Below are 22968 nucleotides of genomic sequence, written 5' to 3' on the forward strand. Positions count from 1 at the left end.
CCTCCGAGCGGCAGAAAATTTTATCAAAACACCTTTGTATCCAACTGGGAAGGTTGACCGTGTCAGCCAACCTAGTTTTAAGTCAGGTGGACCGCTTTTGGAGACTCTATCGCGGTAACATAACCTTTTTTCTTGATTTTTGGGGAACCCTCCGAAGTAACCCTCCGGAGTCAGCTAAACCCCTTAGCAACCCTCCTTAGTGGAAAATTTCCACGAGATCATCCAAAGAAGTTAAAACAGCCCCCCATAGAGAATTTAGCTTGTTTTGACGCTTCCTGAAGTTAATTGAAGGCCCTTCTAAGTGAGGTTCAGAAATTTGAAAATTTTGGAGGTCCTCCGAAGTAACCCTCCGAAGTAGGCTAAGTGTCTTAACAACCCTCCGAAGTAACCCTCCGGAGTGACTTAAACTTCTTAGCAACCCTCCTTGTTAGAAACTTGAGGAAACCTTCTGTGGCAATTTGGGAGACGGCAAATATCCATTTAATAAAGATCATATTAGGATATTAGGCGTGCTTATTAGGATCATAGGAGCCCATCTTGACCCGGAAATTCGTGATCAACTTTGGATTCTAGATCGGGTGTATCAGAAGTACCCGAACAAAAAATTTTTTTTTATTGTGATTTTGGTTGTGTGGTTGCCTTGAGCTACTTAATAGGAAAGTTCGGGCAATCCGGGAACAAATAAAGGAAGACCTCGGTGAGTGTATTAAGCAAATACACACTCACTTGAGAAGAAAAGTTGTTCCCTACTCTCGTGCACTTGGAGCAGTCCGGGTGTGGGGGAGCTTTTTCTTAGACTATAGAAATTTTCGATCAGAGGTCGCCTTGAGCTACTTAGAAGGACAGCTCGGGCAATCGCAGGGCACCTAAAAAAAGACCTCGATGGGTGTATTAGGCAAATACACACCCACTTGAGAAGACTGTGTCCTGGGCTTTGTTCTTTCGGATCGTTCCGATTGAGGGAAGTCTTTTTCTTTAAGACTAAGTTTTATTGATCTGTTTCTGAATCATCACTGCTTTTTATCAAAGATTGTTTGATTTTAACAAAGCAGTGACTTGATAAATTGTGTGGCGATAAATTGATACTGACGAAAGGTCGCTGTCACCTGTAGGATATTCTTATCTGGTTATCCATTGTGTTTTGTGTGTTGATTATATCTTGTGAAAATTTTGTGATACTGTTATACTATACAACAGGGTTGAGTTAGCAATATATCAATACTGAGCAGGCCCTGTGTGTGTAACTCTAGCTGAGTCACTAAGATTGTCATTGAAAAACCTATGAGACATTCTTGATACTTACGAGATCGAAGAGGCAGCGTTAGGTAATTTAACTTGAACTTGTTTGCGGTGCGTGTGCATCGCCATTAAATCATACGAATATTGTTTTTTGTCACAAAGCATGCAGCGCAGGGACTCGTTAGGATCGACTAATAAGATTCCCAGACTGAGCAAGGGCAGCACGCGAAAATTTAAAACTAGGCGTAGCCAGTCCTCGTTTAGCAGCGCCTCCGACGTGTTTGCCGGAACCGAATCGACTAAAGGTCAACCTGATCTTTCAGTGAGCAAAATGAAATTAAGGAGCGAGAAAAACCTCGATGGTGATCAAAGGATGAACTTCACACCGTGCCGAAGGAACGACATGAGCAGGAAGGCGTCGTCCGCCTCGCCGACCAGGCCCATGTCAGATGGGATAACGATGGGAACGTCATCAACGTTCGACAGATTGATGATGTCGATGAGCAAGCAAAAAGGCGGTGCGTCATCAAGCACCAGGCTGTAGCCGCAGTTGACCTCATCTTCTTTGGGACTAACCCCGTCATTTGGGGCCACTGGCGACATAAGTGACATGTTCGCTGGCGTAATGAATGGTCTGGATGAACTGAGACGGGACATGACTAAGAGAATAGATCAGGTTGACGATAGAGCTCACCAGGGTCGAGAGAATCTGAGAGATGAACTAACGCACGCGAAGTCGCAGGCGAGGGTTGATCAGGCTCAACTGATTCGCAACACCGATCAATGCCTGGCGGAGAGCCTGGCACAGGCAAACAAGGAGTCACAGGAAAGAGAGGCTAGGATGACGAGAGAGATCGAGCGATTGTTGAACGATCATGATAGTATCTACGCCCACACGATGACTAGCCTGGAGAAAAGGTTAGATGCCAAGTCTGACTTAATGATGCGGAAGCTTGACGCGATCCTGAATGGGAGCAATTGGCAGGAGCGTTCCAACCAAAGGGAGCGCTCACGCCATGCGAATGATGGAGATGGTACGGGCAGCAATGCCAGAGCCCAGCAAAGCTCGAGAACGAACTACGAACCTAGGAACAAGGAGCGGCCAAGGCCAGCCCCGTCGAGGCCTGGCTGGACGAATCCAGACAGCCGGAGGCAGATGCTACCCCGGAGACGAGGTTGCCAACTGTGCCACAAGTCAGTTCAGTACCAGATCTGACTACAGTCTCACAGGACACAACGATGTATGCCTCGATGTTTGAGCCTCTGAACAGATCTCTCGAAACTTTCATCACCAAACTCTCGAAGTCAACCGAGAGAGGAGAGAGGTCAAGAAAAGCCGAAGTCATACAAAGACGAGTCAGACGGCTGCATTGATACTTGGATAGAGGTGATGAAGTTACACTTTGAGGAAGAGAGTCTCTCCAAGAAACAAGAATGCAGCGCGCTAACGAGCAACCTGGAGGGTACTGCACTAAATTGTGTAATGGCGAAAAGCGCCAATGAGAGAGACAGCGCTCGCAAGATATTCGACATCCTGCTGAATCGTTTCGGCTCTGGAGTACAAGGACACCAGTCTATGGTGAAGTTCGAAAAGAGGCGTCAAAGAGATGACGAATCCATAGACAAAGTTTTGGACGACCTTGAATTGCTTAGGAGGAGAAGCAATCCCGATGAGAGAATATCCGAGCGAAACTTGGCGATTGCTTCGAAGTTCATGGACGGGGTAAGGAGTGAGGAATTGAAGACGATGTTGGCCACACACTTCACCCTGTCACTTGACCAGGTACCCACGCCCGATGATTTGCGTATGAAGTCACGCGAAAATTTACTCATAAAACCGAGGGCGCAGAACCGTTACAGCAATTATGGTAACTATAGCGGGACAAACACTGGTGCGAATTCCAGTTGGTACAAAGCTCGCGATGACATGGATAAGAGGAGGTCATGTGCGAATTGTGGTTCGATGGACCATCACGTTTCCGCGTGTTCTGCATACAAACAGAACATGAAAGCAATAGGCTACTTTCTCGAGGACGTCGACGCGACCGACGAGGATCAGGAAGAGTACGTCAGAGGGCTCATCATGAAATATGGTCCGAGGTGTTTCTTCTGTAATTTGGAGGGACACTTCAAGTCGGATTGTACTCAATTTTGGGATGCAGTGGCGGACGCTATACATCCCCGCCACGAAGAGGCGCTTTCGGGTGTCAAGGCCAGTCGAGCACGTCTGATGAACGAGGCCGAGTCTCGGAGAAAGGAGACGACACCGAGCACCTTTACGACTAAGAAGGTAAAGAAACTGCCTGACGAGGTGGTAACCTCGAACCTGGAGGCAGAGTCGTCTAGCCCACTCAAGGTGGATTACGGTCTGGCGGCAAGGACAGCGCTGCAGAATGTCAAACAGGACCTAGCCACGAAAGAAGTGGAGCAATGGGTAAGGTCGGAGCTGGAGAGCACAGATCTTCGGGAAAGTTTTAATATTCTGGGTAAAACGACGAAAGTAGAAGACAAAGAGGAACCCAGGAAACAGGGACTAAAACTGAACGTTATATCTGGGAGAACTTTCGGCATGACGAAGGAGGGGACGAAAATAATGTCCATTATCTCAGTCGCAGGGCACCAGGTGGTCAAGAACTTGAGTGAACCATCCGAGATTACACTAGTCCACCTGGACATCTATGCCGACTACCTGAAGGAGAAAGATCCCAAACTGGACTCCAGGGCAGTGCGAGCGCTGCTCACAACAGGAGGTCCGAGGCTGATGAAAGTGGATGGACATTATATCGATGTCCATGGCCCTTACCTGATTCTAATGAACGTGGATGGCATCAATATCTACACAAAAGCTCACATAACTGATGCGAACGATCAGATTGGCCGGATATACATTGGTCAATAGGAGCTGAAGGTTAGACGAATCGGACACAACGCGATGCTCGAACAAGATGCGGTGCACATAGGCTGCGAGGCCGATCTGGCCGCACACGTGCTGGACGTGCAAGGCAGACAACTTTCAGTAAAGGGACTGCTAGACACGGGAGCAGTGGTTAGTGTCATGCCAGTCAAAACTTGGACCGACATGGGTTTCGAAAGGTCGGATCTCATACCGACAAACATCAGGTTGGCAGCCGCCAATCAGGGAGCGATCTATGTGACTGGACGAACCCCGATCATTTCACTGCAGCTCGGAGGAAGACATCTTTGGATGAGCTTCCTAGTAGTGGAGAATTTGGACGAATCCGATCAGTTCATCTTAGGAAGGGATTTCGTGCGCAACTTTGATGTCACGATCGATCTCAATGACGGGTTGATTAGGATCAAGGATCCTGAGAGAAAGTATGAAAAGAGACCCTTAATAAGATCTTAATTAACCAGGCCAAGGTGCCGATTTTTCTGGATTGAAAAGTTAAATTAAAACCAAACCAAGCCGTAGTAGCGACGTTTAGGATGAGGAACTTGAATGAACTCAGCAATGACAGACAGGTGTGTCTGGTACCAAATCCAAACAGTAAAAGCTCGGCTATTTTAGGAAGAAGCTTCTCACTCACTCAGAGCGGGCTGTGTGTGAGTGTGTTATTGAACACAGAAGCAACAACAGTGACAATACAGAGGGGAAAGAAACTTGGCTATGCTTTGCCTCTGAACACAGACTTTCAGAGTGTAGAGAACTTGAAAAAATTTGATGTAACTAAATGTCCATTGCATGCGAACCAAGAATGTATAATGAAGAGGGTAAATAAATTGAAATCTTCTAGGAAATTGTTTTCAATAAAGTTGGAAACAGATGATGGGCTGTCTAGTTGTTCCAACTTTCCTGAGAGGCCGACAAAAACAGAGTTAGCAGCGAATAAACCGGTCCTACCTGAGAAAGAACATTTGAAGGGTAAAATATCAGACAAGGAACTAGATTCGCTCAGAGCGGTGCTGAGTCGGAACGCAGACGTTTTTTCGAAACATAAGGCCGACATAGGTTGCTGTAATTTTGTAGAACACGAGATTGAGATAGAAGAGGGCTCGGTACCTGATAGGGAAGGGGCGAGAAGAATGACCCCTCACAAGTCAGAAGTGTGTAGGAAGGAAATCGAGATGTTAATGGAGTACGACATGATCGAGCCGTCGAAGTCCCCGTGGGCTTGTGGCGTGGTCATGGCGAAAAAGAAAGGGGGACAACTCAGATTTTGTTGTGATTTCCGTTATCTGAACGCAGTGACTATAAAGGACGCATACCCTATTTCCCGCATCGACGAGAGCCTATCCAAGCTGGGAGACGCGAAGTTCTTCACGACGTTAGATTTGGGCTCTGCGTTCTGGCAAGTGCCACTCAGAAAGCAAGATCGAGAGAAAACAGGTTTCGCGTGCGAGCTGGGATTGTTCCAGTGGAAGAGGATGCCGTTCGGATTGTGCAACGCGACGGCCACACTCCAGCGACTGATGGCCCAGGCACTCACGAGCGTCACTAAGAAATACGGGAATCTCATCATGTGTTATGTCGATGATGTCTTAATTGCAACACCAACCTTAGAAGACCACATAGAGAGGTTGGAGGAGGTGTTTTCTTGCATGAAGCAGGCGTGTCTGAACTGTAAACCCTCTAAGTGTGAAATCCTCAGAGATTCCATTAAGTATCTGGGCCGCCTGGTGGATAAACATGGAGTGAGACCAGATCCTGAAGCGGTTGAAGCGGTGCTGACCTGGAAGGCACCTAAGACAGATACACAGCTGAGTTTTTTGGGATTCGCTAATTATTATCGAGAGTTCATCAAGGGGTATGCTGACAAAATATACCCCATGCATGCAACGGTTGATGAGAAACAAGGGCAAAAAGTTCACTTGGACTGATGAGGCACAATTTTCATTTGAGAACATCAAACGTGAACTTTGCGAGGCACCGGTCCTCGGCATGCCAACAGAGAAGGGGATGTTTGTGCTAGACACGGATGCATCAGTGGTTGCGATATCGGGCATACTTCACCAGGAGCAGGAGTGGAACGGGAGAACGGTTCTTCGTCCGATAGCTTACGGGAGTAAAGTCCTGAGTGATACTGAGATGAAGTACGGCGCACCAAAAGCGGAGATGTTTGCGGTGATCACTTTCGTGGAAAAATACAGGGCCTACTTGGGGAGTGCTCCGTTCAAGTTACGTGTGGATAATCGTGCCCTTGCCTGGCTGAAAACCTATTCGATGGACCAAAGTTATATTGGTCGGTGGATCGTACGCCTGGATGGATACCACATGATCATAGAGCACCGTACCCGTGACAAGCACCAGAACGCAGATAGCCTCAGTAAAAAGACAGAATTTTATGAGCGCCTCGAGGAGAAGCAGGCTAACCAATCAGAAATCAAAGACGGGTTTTCATTTCTGGACAAGGAAACCTACGACAAACTACCACTTACTAGGTGGTTAGACAAGTCAGGGCATCCTATACCCGGACACTCTGACCTTCCAGTGGAAACGGCCGCGGAACTAAAACTTTTAGCCAGAGGCGAGCCCATTCCGTTGGATCTGCTAGTCCGATCCAATTTGGTACAGCAAGAACTTACCAGGCTGGGTATAAACAGCATGGCTCTATTGAACAGGACGGTGAACGTGGCGCCGGACGTCATGGGAAAGCTCCGTGACTTGTTGGACAGGGAAGTGGATAGGCATGATCGTGAGTGGATGGAGACCATGCAGCGGTTGACTGTCATCGAGAGAACAGAGAAGAGGCCAGTGTCCATTCGCAGCCGAGGCGTTGAACGGGATTGCAGGTCGATAGTCACCCAGCTGGTGACCTCGATGCCGAAGGAGGTCTTGTTGAGAACTTCGTTCACTGAATATGGGACACTGAATCAGACCCAAGCCACTGAGGAAGTTAGGATCAAGTCGAAATCTAGCTTCGCGAGGAGAGTGCATTTTACGGATGCAAAAGAAGAATACGAGCCGAGCCCAGATTGTTCGTCCGGGGACGAGACAATGTCCGGGGAGTCTGATACCTTCGAGCCAGTCAAGGACGACTTGTCTGAGGAGTCAGACACCTTTGAGCCCGTGCAGGACGACTTGTCCGGGGAGAGGTTGACGAGACCACCTAGGGGCAGAATTTTGTCCGGGGAGTCGGGTTCAAAGCGACCAATGGACAGAGTTTTGTCCGGGGAGTCGAGAAACATCTCAGACAACTTGGAATATGATGTTGGGGAATCAGTCAACTCAAGTGTTGACTCGAGGCCCCAGTCCTGGGACAACACACTGAAACAACTTCCAATTCCGATATGTCAGATATCGCAATCCACTCCTTATTGGTAGACTGGAAGCAGCGAGGGCTGGACCGAGAAACGCATCAGGATCCAGACAGGGACAGATAAACCTCAGATGAAGAGGGCACTGTGGTAGATAATGCCGCAGACAAGCTCGAGCTGATAGCAGTTTCAAAACGCCCAACCAGATTGCTGCCACATGGTACGGTCGTCCGTACCAATCTGGAACCATCTGTGCAGGAAGCGACGCCTTTGAAAAAGATATGGTGTGTCAAGTTGATGGACGATGCTCATGCTCCGGAGATAATGAGTGGGCAAATGAACGTGGTAAAGACGTATTTGAAAGCCAGGTACAGGCTGTCGGATCTCCTAAGGGCTCAACGAAATGATAGAAGGACGAGCAGTCTGAAGAGATGGATCGAGAATGGAGCACCTGACAAGGGAGACTTGGAAGAAGACAGCTACAAGATCTTGAAGCAATTCTACCTGAAGAGAAACGACTTGTTGTACCTGATAAGGACGGATTCGTAGCCTGTAAACGTAAAGAGGAGGAAAAGGTCCTTTATAAATACAATTCAATAGTGTTACCCCAGTTGTACCAGACCGAAATGCTCTTTCGCTCACAAGATCAGATGGGCCATCAAGGCGTGAACAAAGTGTACAACAGGATACAGAAACGATTCGAATGGCCGGGATTGAAGAAGGCTTGTGAGAAGTGGATTGCCGCATGCCTGTCATGTCAGCAGGCGAAGGATCCCAGGAAACTAAGGCTCCCCCTACAGTCAATAGAGTCGTCGGGTTTCAACGAAGTGGTGCAAATTGATCAACAGAAAAACTGCATGACAGCAACGGGCTATAATCAGGTGCTGGTAATGATCGACCATTTTACGAAGTATGCGGAGGCAGCACCCTGCATGACAGCATCGGCGGAAGAAACATGCGATCATTTGATAAATGTGTGGATAGCGAGGCATGGCTGCCCCATCACGTTCCAATCGGACAATGGCAAAGCATTCGTAGGTGATCTCACGAAGGAGTTAATGAAAAGGTCGCAGGTAGCGCAGGCCCACTCGACCACTTATCACCCGCAAACGAATGGCCTAGTCGAGAGGCAAAATCGCACACTGGTATCCATGCTGAGAGTCTATTGCTGGCGTTACATGGATGACTGGGACAAGCACTTGCCGCAAGTGATGGGTGCTTACAACAGTACGGAGCATTCCACCACGGGAATAAGTCCGCACATGATGCTAACGGGTCACGAAAAAGCGCTCCCGTTGACGTTTTTCTACCCTGAATATGAGGGGAAGAGGACAGCACCGCAAACGTACGTGCGGGATGTTATTAGAAGACAGCAGGACCTCAATGACTTATGCAGGAGGAACACGCAACAGGCGCAAATTAGACAAAAAAGGAGGTTTGATAAAAGGACAGCCGATGCGAAAGCCTACTCAGTTGGCGACTACGTCTGGGTGTTCCAGGAAGTGGTTCCACCAAAAGGAACCAAGAAATTATTAAAGAAATGGCGTGGTCCATTTCAGATAACAGAGGTGCACCAAGGAGGTCGTTTTTATCGATTGAGCACTGGAAGAGCAGCTCATTACGAAAATATCAAACCACACAATGCCTCGTCAGAGGACTGGTGCATCCCAGCGGACATGCAAGAGGGAGACTATTTGATAGTGGATCCTGCTTGTGAAGTGAATGAAAGGGGTACTCGCGACAAAAAAGACGGGAATGAGGTGGTGGACGATTGCGACCTACCACTGGATCTGGAGTTGACCGAGCGAGTAGAGGTGGACGATGAAACTCTGGGACGAAGACTGGGACTGCCCGGAACAAATCGAAATTGACAAAGGAATACAGCCTGACTTTCCTCTCACCATGGAAACACGCCAGAGCAAGAGAGGAAAAAACAAGAAGAAATACAATCCGTACGGCGAGGACTTCGTTGTAGACAGGTTAGTTGTAAGTGATGTCATGGACTCGCTAGTGGGACTGGACCAAGTGGCGGTGCTAGACGAAAACGACTTGGTGAATGATATGGATCAGGATTGAATCGACGATCGATCAGAAGCGGAAGTGGAGTTCGAACCAGAAGCGGAACAGACTCATGAGCAAGAACTAACGAACTTGCACGTGCTCGAATGGCTCCATGATCTGCCAACAGATCCAAAAGAGTCGATCCTGACGATTCAGGACGTCGATAAAGACGGCATCAAATACATCAGTGTTGACAATACCGAGTCCAACTGGGTCGCCCCAGATGGTCCTCTACGTGTTCCACAATCCAACCTCGATCTCCTAGACTTTGGGCGATCGATGGGGACGTCGATGGATATTTTTGTCCGGGGAGTGGGGGTAGGACTCACCCACACCGAAAATCTGATAATAAAAAAATTGAAATCGGCAAGAGAAACCGGAGAACTAGAGACAGAGGGCGAGAATGCTAAAAAACCACCTTTTGGACGAATTTTTGAATCGTATTTTGATCTACCGAACCATTATTCAAACAATATCGTCATAACGGACAGCGATTTCATACTCACGGAACGCACGTGCGCTATAGGTTTTAGGTACAATATTAGGGATTATGTTTTTATGTGATAATATAGATGTGGGATGTTTATGTGTTTATGTGTTATGTTATTGTTATGAGATGTTTTATGTCTTGTGTCATAAAAGACCTAGAATACTCCAGGTCATCAAGGTGACAGCGCTCATTTGTGCTACCCTGACAAAGATACAGGTGGACGATCCACCTTGGTGTTAAATTTTCAAATCAGGATTGAGAAGAGAATTTCAATGAAGAGCTTTAAAGAGTTGAATGATGTTTAATCCAAAAATGATGGTTTTAAGTCGCGACTTGTTTTTTAGATCTTGATTGATCAGAAATTGTTTATTGAACTCATTGAATCAAACGAGACAGGAAGAAAATACACGACAGCAAGAATCAACACGATCAGAAATGGGTGACACGAACGAACTAATGGAATTCCTCTCAGCGAGTCTAGGAGCGACTCTAGACGAGATCTATCAGCGGCTGATCGATTGTGATTTTACACGAGAAGACCCGGGGCTGGCGATGTTTTTGGTCGCGCTCCTCAATGCATTAGGACGAGAGGGTCGAGGGAATTTCCCTACAGAAGTCGTGTTGATGTTGGCCTTCGGTGAGTCCGGGAAGAGGTCGAAACCGACTGATGAGATGGCGGCGTGGAGAAATGTCTGGCCACGACCTGGCTCGTGAGCCAGGACTAGGTGAACAGAGGGACCACCGGCTAGGTGAGATGCCCTTACCGATCCCACCTGCGCAGCCGCTCATCGGAGCGAAGAGACAACGTGATGGGCCAGGCCCGTCACATTCGGTCGACTCTCCCACAGCTTCTCCTCCTCCGAAGAGAGTGAGGGTGAGCGAAATAGAAATCCAGACGTCGGAGACGATTGAGACGTTGGAGAACAAGGAGAGAGATCAGAGCGAGCTGTGTGCCAAACTCCAGGAGTATAGAGCGATAGCTCGAGAAAGAGACGAATGGAAAAAGAAATATGAAGATCTACAGGTGGCCTACAAGGAGGATGAAATAAAGCACCTGAAGGAGCTGTATATGGCAAAGGCGAGCCAAGTGTCACAGGAAGTTCTGGCGACAATGAAATCCTCGGAGGGATCCAGCGACACACGCCCCAAGACAAGAGTACAGGAGCTGTGTGCATCGAGAGGGCCCGAGGATCCTCAGCAGACACAACAGTCTGCTTCCAGTCAAAGGAACACGATACCAGACCCTTCGGACACCTATCTCACTCCTCAGTTCCATGAATCATTCAACCAAGTGGCCAGAGCAACAATGGATGAGATCAACAGAACAACTGGGCGGACATTGGGTAGGATCGTTCCTTCCCAACGTCGTGATCATTCATCCAATAGCTCGGAGCGAGCACCCCGCACGGTAGCGTCCTCGGGGACTGCGCATGGCGGAACCTTTCAAAAGTCCCGCGTGGTAGACATTAGGAAGAATCTGATGGCACGTCACCAGTTCACGCAAGTGGCCTCGGAGCATCCTCAAGCCTGCCTGAATGACATGAGCTGGAACCCCGCTACGAGCGACCAGGTAATTCCCCCAGGGAGTCGCCACTTGATCATCGGAGACAGTTTGGTGAATGATCTGAATGAGATCTTCGTCTATGGTCAGACTACCACTCTGTCCTTTGGAGGAGCCTCAGTGGCTCAGGTCATCAAGATGATGGAATTCCAGAGCGAAGATCACCTGGATACACTGGTAATAATGCTGGGAACCAACGATGTCTCGAGAGCCCCAGTGACTCCGGAGAGCAAGTGGGAGCCTCTATTGGTATGCCTCTTAAACGAACTAAAGGAGAAATACAGGCCCAGGCTTGTAGTGTTGTGCACGATACCACAAAACCCGCTGGTGGGCACCACAGTGGCAGACTTCATGAATGGCAACGTGACACGGTGGAACGAAATGATCCGCAGTCTGGTGAGAAACAACCCTGGCGAGCTGCGACTTCTGGATCTCGAAAACATGCTGCGCATGATTGATCACATCGCGCTTAACAGAGATGGAATACATTTCAACACCCAACGAGGGAGACACTGGGTCAATGATGTATTTCAGACGCAATTGAGGGAAGTGGAGCAGGAGTCGAGGGCGACCAGTTCTCTGGCTCGGGCCAGCTCGACCGGAGATAGAATAAGGGCAAGCGTGCCCGAATCCCTCGTCAACCGCCTAGGGCCCTTGGCGATGGAGACGGCTGCAGCTGCAACCGTCGCTCCGGGCTCAAACGTAAGAGAGAGGCTAGGGACTGCTCCTCCTCCCAGAACACAACCGCTTGAAAGCCGACTCGGGAGATCAGTTGATCAGAACAGGAATAACTCCCAGACCGTGTCTAGGAGGAACGATCCGCCTGCCATGGCAAACCCAGCTTCAGCAGCCGGACCGTCTACGAGCGCCGTGCCAGTGGAGGGAGTTGAACCAGGCAGCGTGCTGCTTTGGAACCGATCAGACCCTAGTCATTGGGGACAGTACAAGACGGACATGTCAACGAAGCTGAACATGAATACTTTGACGTGTCGGGAGGACGCAATGAGAATGATTGGCGGAGAAAGTCCCACAGTCTCGCGACTATGTCGGATACCGGGCGTGGATTGGCTGCTAGCAGAGCAGGAGCAGTTCATTTCCACGACTACGCTCCGGCACGCAGACTTGAATGGATTGCCTCAGGACAATACCTTTGGACCTTTGAATACCCGGTCTCTTACGGACGTCCGACAGAGAGCCCGGGAACTGACGCCACCTGCTCGCCAGGGCAAGTTTCAGGCAGAGAACAAGCCCAATAACAAGCATCACAAGATGTACAGGCAGTTTGCTAAACCACCCGGTCAGACGCTGGCGAGTAGTCGAGGGAATACCCCCGAACAACTACGGTGGTTGGAGATGACAAGAGATATGGGAAACTGAAGGCCCCAATAGGCGACGGCCTGTTTGCAGCTTATGATCCCTTAGATATGAAAGCTGCCAAGTATCTGATTGTGGCCAGTTCCGATTATCTCTATACGCCCCGTTCTCTCTTTTGGCCCGACGTGATTTTCTTGACGGCGCCTAAATTGGACTGGGGACAGGCAATAGGCATGATGATAAGTGTACGAAGGGTGGTCAGCATGGAGCCGCAGGTGATAGTGGTTGCAGGCTCAAATGATCATCTGCAAAGCAGGGGCTTGTTGACACGTCTGACGGATGGGTCGATCCCGAGCAACGAGGTCATAGGGGAGGCGATAATGACATTGCTCTCGGCGATGGCTGAGGTAGAAACAGCAGCAAAACAACGTTTCACCCAAAATGTAGTGAAGGTGGTCTTTGTGTTGTCACCAGGGTACGCTGCATTGCCAGAACCCCTTCAGTTTGTGTACACGATGTTCACAACGATAGCAGAGGGACGGTTCAACGTGATAATTCCTGCCCCGAACAGAGTGGTAGACCCAGACAATTACTACCCGTCCAGATCTGAGCTTCCTGCCGTTTGGGCTGACATTTCCAATGCCATACAGGGACTCAAAGATTGTAGCACAACTCGCTTGGTGCTAGATGAGGTTCTGGGGTTGGAGCTGTCCAACTTTGCAAGATTGCTGAAGTTAAGACCAGGGGTAGATGACGATCATCTGTTAGTACAACAGGTGGCTGATGATCTCTGGTTCAGACAGATGGATCATGCCGAGAATGAGCAGGGAAGGACAGTCAGGAAGAACATGACGTCAGCGGAAGAAGATCTCATGGCAATGGCTTTGCGCACGAAGCCGCACAACAACGTATGGTTGTACTTGTCACCAAGGCTGTGCACCTTGGGTGAAGACGCGTTCGAGCATGCGCCGGCAGTGATAAAAGAGATACACGTGTATCTGAAGAACTTGTTTGATGCCCGGGAGTTAGCTGGGGGCATGATGTTGAAATTGATGCAGGACGTAAACACTATGTCACTGGACAAGTTCCAAGCTGACGTGCTAGCCACGAGGGCACAGTATGAACAATCGGATGCCATCTTGGGTGGAATGGGAGTGGGATGGACGCCATCCTTCCTGTCGACGTGCTATCCGAGGGCATCTCGGAACCTGATCGCGAGTTTCGTCAAGGACATCAGGAAGTTGTCGATTGGCCTGATATTAGCCCTATACGTAACATTTGGTCATGAAAAATTCGTGAAGGGACCGGCGAACCTCTTCACCCAAGCGTTGGCAGATTTGAGATTGGATGGACTCCTGACTCTGATTGCCATGACCTACGGTCGACTGGGTGATTTGCTTGTGCTGTTGCGTTACCCTGAACAACTCCAGGGAACAAGTCGTGAGTTCAACGCGCAGTTGGAAATCGCCTCGCTCAGGAAGATGAAATACTGGAGGACTCTCCTGCTCCAATATCTCTTGCAACAGAACAGAAGCGTCACGGGAGAAGATAAGGTGGCGACGGATGCGGGTGAGTGTAAGCAGTATTGTGGCATGCCCTTGCTGACAGATTTGGCTGTCATGATGCGGATCGATCCGTTGGCTCTGATTCACGGACTGCGGGAATTCGTCACGGTGGTGTATGGACCAGTGATGTCTTTCGCGTTCCCGGACGTGCAAGTCAAGGCATACAGGAATTCTGTGTTGTATGTCAACCTGGTCTCAGTCGTGGATTGTTCCGTGCTGAATTGGGTAGAGCAGAGGGAGCTGAGAGGGCTGGCCAGCGACGATAGGCTGTTCGGAAGAATAGCGGAGCCAGGTTGGGTGTTGATGGATTTCAAAAACCACTTCAAGTGCCGAATGGGCCGTGAGGACCTTTCCCACATCCAGTTTAACCCAAAGCTTTGGAATTTGAGACCAGTAGTGAAGGATACAGGAGTGGCTATGAGAGTCCCACTCTTGCCAGAAGCCTACGCACACGCGAAAGAGAACCAGCAAGCGTGGCTTTCTGGGTCCAGGCCGCTGCCGGACCAATGCCCTCGATATCCACCGATAAGGAGGATGTTGTTGGGAGTCACATCTCCCGTCATTGCCCCTCGCATCGGAGCAGCTCATGATGCAGAGAAGAGAATGCTGAAGTGGAGTGAAGGGATGGAGCCGCGCTTCATCAGCTGGAATGTTGCAGCCGCGCACACGTTTGACTTCTCATTTCCTGATGCTTGAAGTAGGAAAAAGATCAAGGCACTACCTTCCAGGAGACCAGAGGTCTCGGCTGAAATGTGGAACGAGGTGTATACTCCCACAGATGACTTATCAAGACTGAAGTGGTCAGGAGAAGTGAAAGTAGTGATGCTGGAAGTGGCAAAGGAGAGCAGACGAGGCTCATACATAACGATTGAGGACCTGGCACCACATGGCGAGGAGTCCGTAGAATTCCTGGTGAACGATGAATTGTTCTATCACGCAGGAGACATGACCGTACCGGCGCGGCCACACTCGGGCATAGACACACGACAAGACCCTTCAGGACCCTTCAGAAACCTGATGCAGATGACGATGAATTGATGGATCAGGACGATAACAATAACGACATCGAGGGAAAGAAGGGAAAACCGGGTGAGACGGATCTAGGAGCGTTGGAGAGAGACTTGCTAGAGTACAGGTTCAGTCAAGACGACGATGGGGAAGTCGATGGGAGTCTATTGCTGATGACGCCATCGTCTTTCATGTCCCCTACAAAGGAGGCGTCGGCCGATTTATCCCCGATGGATCCAATAAGTCAGGCGAGAGAGTGCCGAAGCAGGGATCCGCAAAGATTGCTCCATGAGTCACCGAGGAGGAGAAAAATCGAAGAGTCAATGAGGGTATCCTTCCTGAGTACGCTACCGGAAGAGGAATGGGAGAGATATCAAAGTGAGTTAGAAGGCAAGACAGGGGCAACCTGGAGTCGAGTGAATTTCATGGAAAGGTCATGGGACGTGATACGACGATATGGGACGCAGTCCATAATGAAGGTCGGATTGAACCAACCCATCATGCGTGAGGTCCTGGAGAAAATAGTGAAATCCATGGAGTCGGATGTTCTGACCGAGTCAGTTACAGAAGACAGTGCCGATGATCAGCAGGTCACGAAGAAATTACCTGTCAGACGAGCCAGAAAGGGACTGAAGCGACTAAAAGGGAAGATAGGAAGTCGAGCCGTGAACCCGAGAGTGGTGAAGTCGAAAGCCAGCGCAGTGGTGGCCTCTCTGACGAGCGCAGGTCGTTCAGGCGAGAGCGGGCAAGGAGATGGTGCGACACTGACAGGGGGAGAAAAAGAGAATCTGATACCCCCTATGCTCTTGGCAGGTCTGACCACGACAGCCATGAAATCAAAGAAGACAGCACGAAACCTGGCAGACACTAAGTTAGAGATTGAGATCATCAGTCAATGTGGATCTGGAGAACTTGAAGATTACAGGCCCTCGCGAACCAACATGGCCAAGTTGAAACTGGAAGGACAACTCGACGTGGTCGAGTACAGTCGAGTCACTGTGCCGGAATCGGTCCACATGGGAGATCCAGCAGGGGGTTATGTGGAGATGTTGAAAGCGAGGAACTCCGCGAGAGGGCACCTGATGGCTTGGAGCGAGAAGCGAGCCATGCAGGAATATCTGAAAAGGCTTACGGAGAATTCTAACTCAAATCGGAAAGAATACGGCACGGTAATGTCCTCGGAAGCGAACGAAATCGGATTGAAAAAACTACTAGAAATTTCTTGGAGGGCGGCCCTCCAGAGATACTTCGACGAGACGATGCATGCACCTGCGACGGTGGCCGCGTACCTGGCTCATCCGTGCACGAGAACTGACCTGCAAGTACGGTTGGCTTGGTGCTTGATGGGCATCAAGAAGGCGGAATATGAGGCCAGTAATGATTCGAAATCACGGGAACAGGAGCTGGAGTTGATGGAAGCTCTGCGAGCGTTGATTTCAAAAGACGATTCTGCGATAGCATGGGCTAAGCGTAAGGATGCCCTTTGCTTTGTCAGGTTCGTGGTGGATCGTATCCCCATTCCTGTTTTGGGAGAATGCATAAAGATCATTCGGCAAAAGGGAGTTGATTGCAAAAGAAACTTCCTTAGGGCACTCCTGGAACTATATCAGGATATACCGTTGACTGTACCAAATAGGGAGTCGAATGACATGGAGGGCTATCGCAAGTTGGAAGAAGTGAGAAGATATTCCAACAAGGAATTGAAAGTGAACCGGGAGTTGATTGAAGCAGTCAGGGGACAAAAAGACTTTGCAACACTAGGGAAACTGAAGTCGTTCCAATATGTGTCTGGCATACCGGGGATGGCGTATAATCCCTTCGTGAATGAAGAAGCCAGGGAAGCGTACTTCGACTATGAGCAAGTCATAGTACTCAATTTCTGGGTTGAACGGATTAAAGAAACTGGAATGATGATGGTGGAACAACCCAAGCTGGGAATTATCTTAGAAGAACGAGTGGTCGAACCCTCGGTTCCCGAGCTAAAGGGGCAAGTGAGTTTTGATTGTGGTTCTTGGGACGGTCGCTTGAAAACCAGTCTAGTAACGATGTGGGAACTCATGAAGCCTTCTTGGTGTCCTCATTCTAACGCCGGTTTAATCTGGGACATGACAGCGGATATCACGTTAGACCTGGATGATGACGCGAGTTTACATGATCTGGCCATGATACACCATCTGCTGGCCATGAGGTTGACGAAGCGGAAGAGCAACCCATCCACGGAGCTATCCGAGGAAAGTCCATCGAGCAATTGGTTGAAGCAAGGCACATGCCTGGCTCAACATAGTGGGATGGAAGGACATGTTTACAACTTGGGGCACTGCTTGATTACGCTGAGCGAGCAGCATCGACAACTGGCACGATTGTACGGAAGATTGAGCATGTCGGATAAGAGTGGCATAGAGTTGATCGCGGATTGTCATGGGGTGACGGATGTAAACTTGACCATAGCCTTGGGATTTTGTAGCATGACGAGTTCGATAGAATCGCTTGAGCGCCTGGAGCGTGCCCATGAGCTAGTGACGTCCCTCAGCGTGGAAGTATTCCCTGGAGCATTGCAGACAGAGCAGAAGATCGGAGGTTTGGCGAGAAGCTCTGGAAAACGAAATGAATCTGAAGGATAGTGAAACATATCATAAACCTACTGGTTCAAAATATCTGGTGGGTTCAAGCTCCGCGCCATATTGTAATAGTATGTATCCTACGCACATGGTGGTGATGGATGCGAGGACGCAGCAGGTGTTGATTGACCAACTTTTCTCTGTGCCAAAGTGCGTGAGGTTGAGCAGAATGTCGGAGAGGTCATATGATTTGTTGGCGAAGATCTTTCGGGCAGTCCCGAAGAGATATGAAGGCGAGTTGCAAGACTTAGTGGGGGAAGAGTTCTTGAGATTGAACGAGGGTAATGTGAGTGAGTTCCAGAGGCAGAATTACCCACTGAATTCCCCACCATAGAAGAGAAAGACGATTTACACAGAATTCTGATGGAGGTGGAACCGTTGCTGGGAGCCTCAGGGTATTGTACGCGAAGGAACATAGTGAGGACCCATGGGGAGTATCCTTGCCACTGCTTGGCGCAGACGTTGTGGTACCCCAAACGCGGGAATCTGATGCTAGTTTGGGACGTGGAAGAGTTGTACTCTACGGGGTTGCCCGATCAGAATCAACAGGTGTCATTCGTGGTGGTCAGTGCCATGCTGGCAGTGAGATGGTTGGAGGCTAACGCGGACACAAGTGAACAGGAGATGGCCGTGCCGACTCCTGAGCAGCTGAGCAACGTGAAGATGAGTCGTGAATTGGATCTTTTCAGGACCACCTGCAAGGTTCTGAGAATACCCAAAGCCATTGAAAGAATATGGTCAAGGCAAAGATTGATGCCTTGGTCCGTGCAGTGATGACATCGTGGATGTATGAACGCGCGAAGCGTCATATGTCGAGGAACACGGAAGCCTATCAATCTTTCCAGCTGGATATAGGACCGGGAGCCTATAAGAGAGCAGTCCTGACGCACAGAAACGCGGTCACCACGGCGGTGAAGCGAGTAGCTGGAGCGCCTTGTGTAACTGAAGATGAGAAGAAAGAGGTCTTAAGAGCTGACCTAGAAAGAAATGTGAGCCTATGTCTTCACAACAGCTTTTGCAGGAACCGGGAGCAAAAGGTGAATGTGGACCTGCTACCTTGTTGCAAACCGAGGCTGTTGGAACAGGAGAGTTGGGGCACGGCCCACAACTCCATGGACATGCTGGAGAAAGTCCTAGAAGACAGCGAAGCTGAAGATCAGGATGGAGAAGCAATGGAATGAAGATGAAGAACGAAGAGAACAAGTGAAGACTTGAGCAAAGAAAAGAAGAGAAGGAGAAAAAACTTGATTGTCTTTGTGTGTTAAAACTTGAACCAATCAACCAAGTTTTGATTATTGAACTTGTTAAACTTTTTGTTTTGATTTAGTTTGGTCAAACCAGACTTTGAAAATTGTTACAATTGTTAAAATTGTTGAAAGAGAATTTTAGTTATACTACTTATGTATATATATAGAACATAGGTGAGTATATTTACCTATTTAAACATGACTGAAGTTTTTAACCTGTGTAGGACACAATTTCACTGTGTGGCGACATGGTAAGTTTGAGTAAACTCGCTCGGGAAGGGTGGGTAACTCAATAACTTTCCTAGCCACAGAGTTTCTTAGTTTTAATATTGAAAGGACCGCATAAATAACTGATTATACTTGGTGAGTAATGTTAAGTTAATTTTAACGGGTGCGTGGCCGTGCCACGTCCGACTTTTTAATCACAAAGAGCGAAAAGAAGTTTTATGGCAAGACGACGTAAGTAGTCAGAAAAGAAATTTTATCTAGGACACTCCTCATGGTGCAAATTTTGTGAAAATGTTGAAAGGCAGTGAGATGTAGTACGATGCCATTTGTGAACACGTAGTGAGTTGAGGTGGGGTAGATAAATTTCATTTTCTTATGCGATTTGCAAGATTGATTACAAAAAACTGGATAACTACTTGACGATAACCCGGTGTTATGCGATCAATAGGGACATTGATGGGGACTGTCCGGGGAGTATGTGCCATTCTGCCAGATGGCACAGCACAACCTTCCGGCGACACGGAAAAAGACGAATAAAGGCCTTAGTAACGAAAAAGTATTGCGAAGGAGGGTAGGAATATTCTAGAATTTTTATTTTAAAATTTCGATTGAAGAGTGAATATTTCTCAGAAATACGAAAAGACGGCCATTTTGACTGAAAAGGACGAAAAAACAGAACAACCACAAATATTGTGGAAAACGGTCGCACAAGAGACGAGAAATACGAAGCCTCTTATCGTGGCAACAACACACGATAAGACTCTTAGCAGTGGAAATTGGTGGAGAAGGAAGCTTCGAGCCGTGTTTTTAATAGCAATCACGTAGTCTGAGGATCCGAGACTCAGCTATGTGGTTGTGTTCGCATGTAAACGAAAGCTGATCAAAAGTCGTTTGACTGATGGCCTAAAAATAGTAAATTTTTACTTAGCCCTAAACAGACCAGAAAATCAACTGGCAAGGTCGAGACGGTGAAAAACGAGTAGGATTAAGGTAACTGACGCCTGCCAGTCGTTAATAGGTACTTTTTCTACGCTCCGTCGCTGTGTAGTATTTGGGCGAATGTTACAATCCTTGTTGAGACGAATTTCATTTTTTTCGCAAAACGATATAAACTCGGTTTTTGAAGCGTTCAGCATGAGTTTATGGCTCTGAAAAAAATAAGACTAATTTAATCAAGTTTGTTGCAGTCTTGATAAAGCTGAAACGGACTCTTGGCTAGTATTGATTACTTAACAATCGTCTGCATTCTGTTATAATTTGGTTTCAATAAGTACATGAAATCCAAAATCATTAACGTATAGTTTCACTAAAAGCAGGCACAGGATTGTCCCTTGAGGTGTACCTCTTCATAGTTCTAAGGAATTAATAATTTACTTTTTTTAAAGGACTTTTGTAGACGTTTTTGTCCGCTCGGAGTCACGCCATCTATTGTTGCTAGGCTGGGAGGGATTAAATGGGAAAAACGTTATTTTTAGAATGAAATTTCTGGTGGCCGAACGATATTATTTTTTGGGTTTTTCCATTTCAGATAACAGAATGCCACCTGAATAGATAGTAAAAGAGAATGAGTAATCCCAGTAGCTCAAATTTGCAGTCGTCATCAAAAGACGAACCAGTCAGCTCATCGCTCCAAAAAACTGTGAAAAATGATGCCCCTAAACTTCGGAAACTGTCTATTGATGGCGATTCAGACTATGAGGATGGAGGACCAGAGGATGAATCCCTTGAAATGGCTAGACGTGCTTATAATCAACAGTTATCAGACGCTTTTAAAGTAATTCAGAAAAAAGTTATGATTTCCTTTTGAAAAGAAACCTTGTAATGACTACATTGTATTTTATTGTGTCAGTTTCGGTTTTGGTTGAGTCTATCTATCATATATTTAAATGCGGGCTTAACTATCTAACAATGTTAAAATTTTTTAATATCGCTTTTGCATTTTTGGTTTGACGAAAGAATTTTTGCCGTTTAAGTTATATCGAAGAAATGCATAAGAACTAAAATACATAGAAAGAGCTCTATACTTTATATAAGGGGGTGCAGATCGCTGCGCAAAGTTTAATTTATCGACAACTCCATTAGCGCTATTGTAGACGAAGGACGGCTAAGATAAATTAACATTACGACGATGCATTTAATGCTGATTTATGACTTCATTGATAAAATGATACAGTTTGCTGATATATATGCATTTTTAAAACGCTGGTATGGCCCTATTTAGCTTGTGCACTTACCGCAACTAAACGGAAGGGCCTCTTTTGTAATTTAGTTTTTTTAAAGTTATATCGTATGTTGCAATGCTTGGGAATTTTTCGATTTTTAAGTTTGTCACTGCTGAGCTAATTATATGAACCGAATGTAAAGCTGTAGTTAAATTCCACCATTGAGTGTTGGGTAAAGGGGGGGGGGTTCATCCATCTATCTATATCAATCTATACATTATTTTATTATAGTGACTATAGTGGGGCGCTGTCAGGGTTAGCTCGGGGGCTGCATGTCTTGCCTCAAAATTTGTCTGCTCAATAACGTTCATATTTCGTGTTGTGATGTTTCTGATTTTTGAGAAATTTCCGAAAAAAACTCGAAATTTCCAACAGTTTTAGTTGAAAAAAAAACCGTTAAGTTGAATTTGTTTTCAAACTGTTGAATTTACGAAATAGTAAGCGTTGTTGATTACCCCTGTTTTTTCTTGCGGTTGACTTTAATCTCGTGGTTTTTTCAGATGTTTCATATATAAGCAATTTTCACATTCATAAGTCTGTTTGAAGCACCGGATATGCAAGTTACGCACTAGTATTTATGTTTCAGGGTATTAGCTCCCAGCCTAGTAGCAAAAAATTTATAGCCCACACTTCCGCAGTTTGCCATTTTTATTTGTCTTTAAAAAACTATAGTTGTGCTTTCATTCATAAGTGAAGTGCATTCGAAGAAGAGGAAGAAATTTTTAATATTTTTCAGAATATAGCCAAATTAATTGCCCACTATACGTCCATTCCAAAACTAAAACTTTTAATGAATCGATGTTTTTTTATGTCTTTGTTCACTCTCAAATTTGAGTTTTCACGATTATACTTTTTTGAAGCGAACTAGCGAGCAGCAAAAACGTACGGAAAACGTGATCGACTTTAATTTCGTAACTGGATTTAATTTTCAGGTTTTCCAGCCGAATAAAAACCTAAAATTTTTGATCCACTTCTCAAATTGAGTCATCTTTATCAAGTATCAGTCATGAATTTCTCTTGAATTTCAAAGTGTTCTAGGATCATATTTTTTCTTTGAAATTCAAAAGTTGAAGTTTACCAAAATAGTCAGTTTTTTTCTGCTCTCTTGCGTTCATTGATTTTTCCCAATTCTCTGTTGGCTATGTTCTACAATTCTAAATCCAAAATAAACATAGAATAAATTTCCTAAATAAGTAAAG

The 22968-nt window shown here is 47.1% G+C and overlaps 1 protein-coding gene across 2 annotated transcripts in view; it reads left to right on the forward strand.

Moving 5' to 3' along the window:
* Positions 1-22968, forward strand: part of LOC134840060 (uncharacterized) — a 38317-nt gene that overhangs the window by 12677 nt on the left and 2672 nt on the right. The window contains exon 1 of one of the 2 annotated variants that reach the window (XM_063855712.1): positions 21080-21321. The exons of the other annotated variant lie outside the window; for it this stretch is intronic. Coding sequence (XP_063711782.1) covers positions 21112-21321 — 210 coding nt within the window. The 5' untranslated portion in view covers positions 21080-21111. Of the gene's footprint in view, positions 1-21079; positions 21322-22968 lie in introns of those variants that run through there. 2 annotated transcript variants of the gene reach the window in all.

Source organism: Symsagittifera roscoffensis, chromosome 2 (genome assembly GCF_963678635.1).
Source record: "Symsagittifera roscoffensis chromosome 2, txSymRosc1.1, whole genome shotgun sequence".
NCBI lineage: Eukaryota > Metazoa > Xenacoelomorpha > Acoela > Convolutidae > Symsagittifera > Symsagittifera roscoffensis.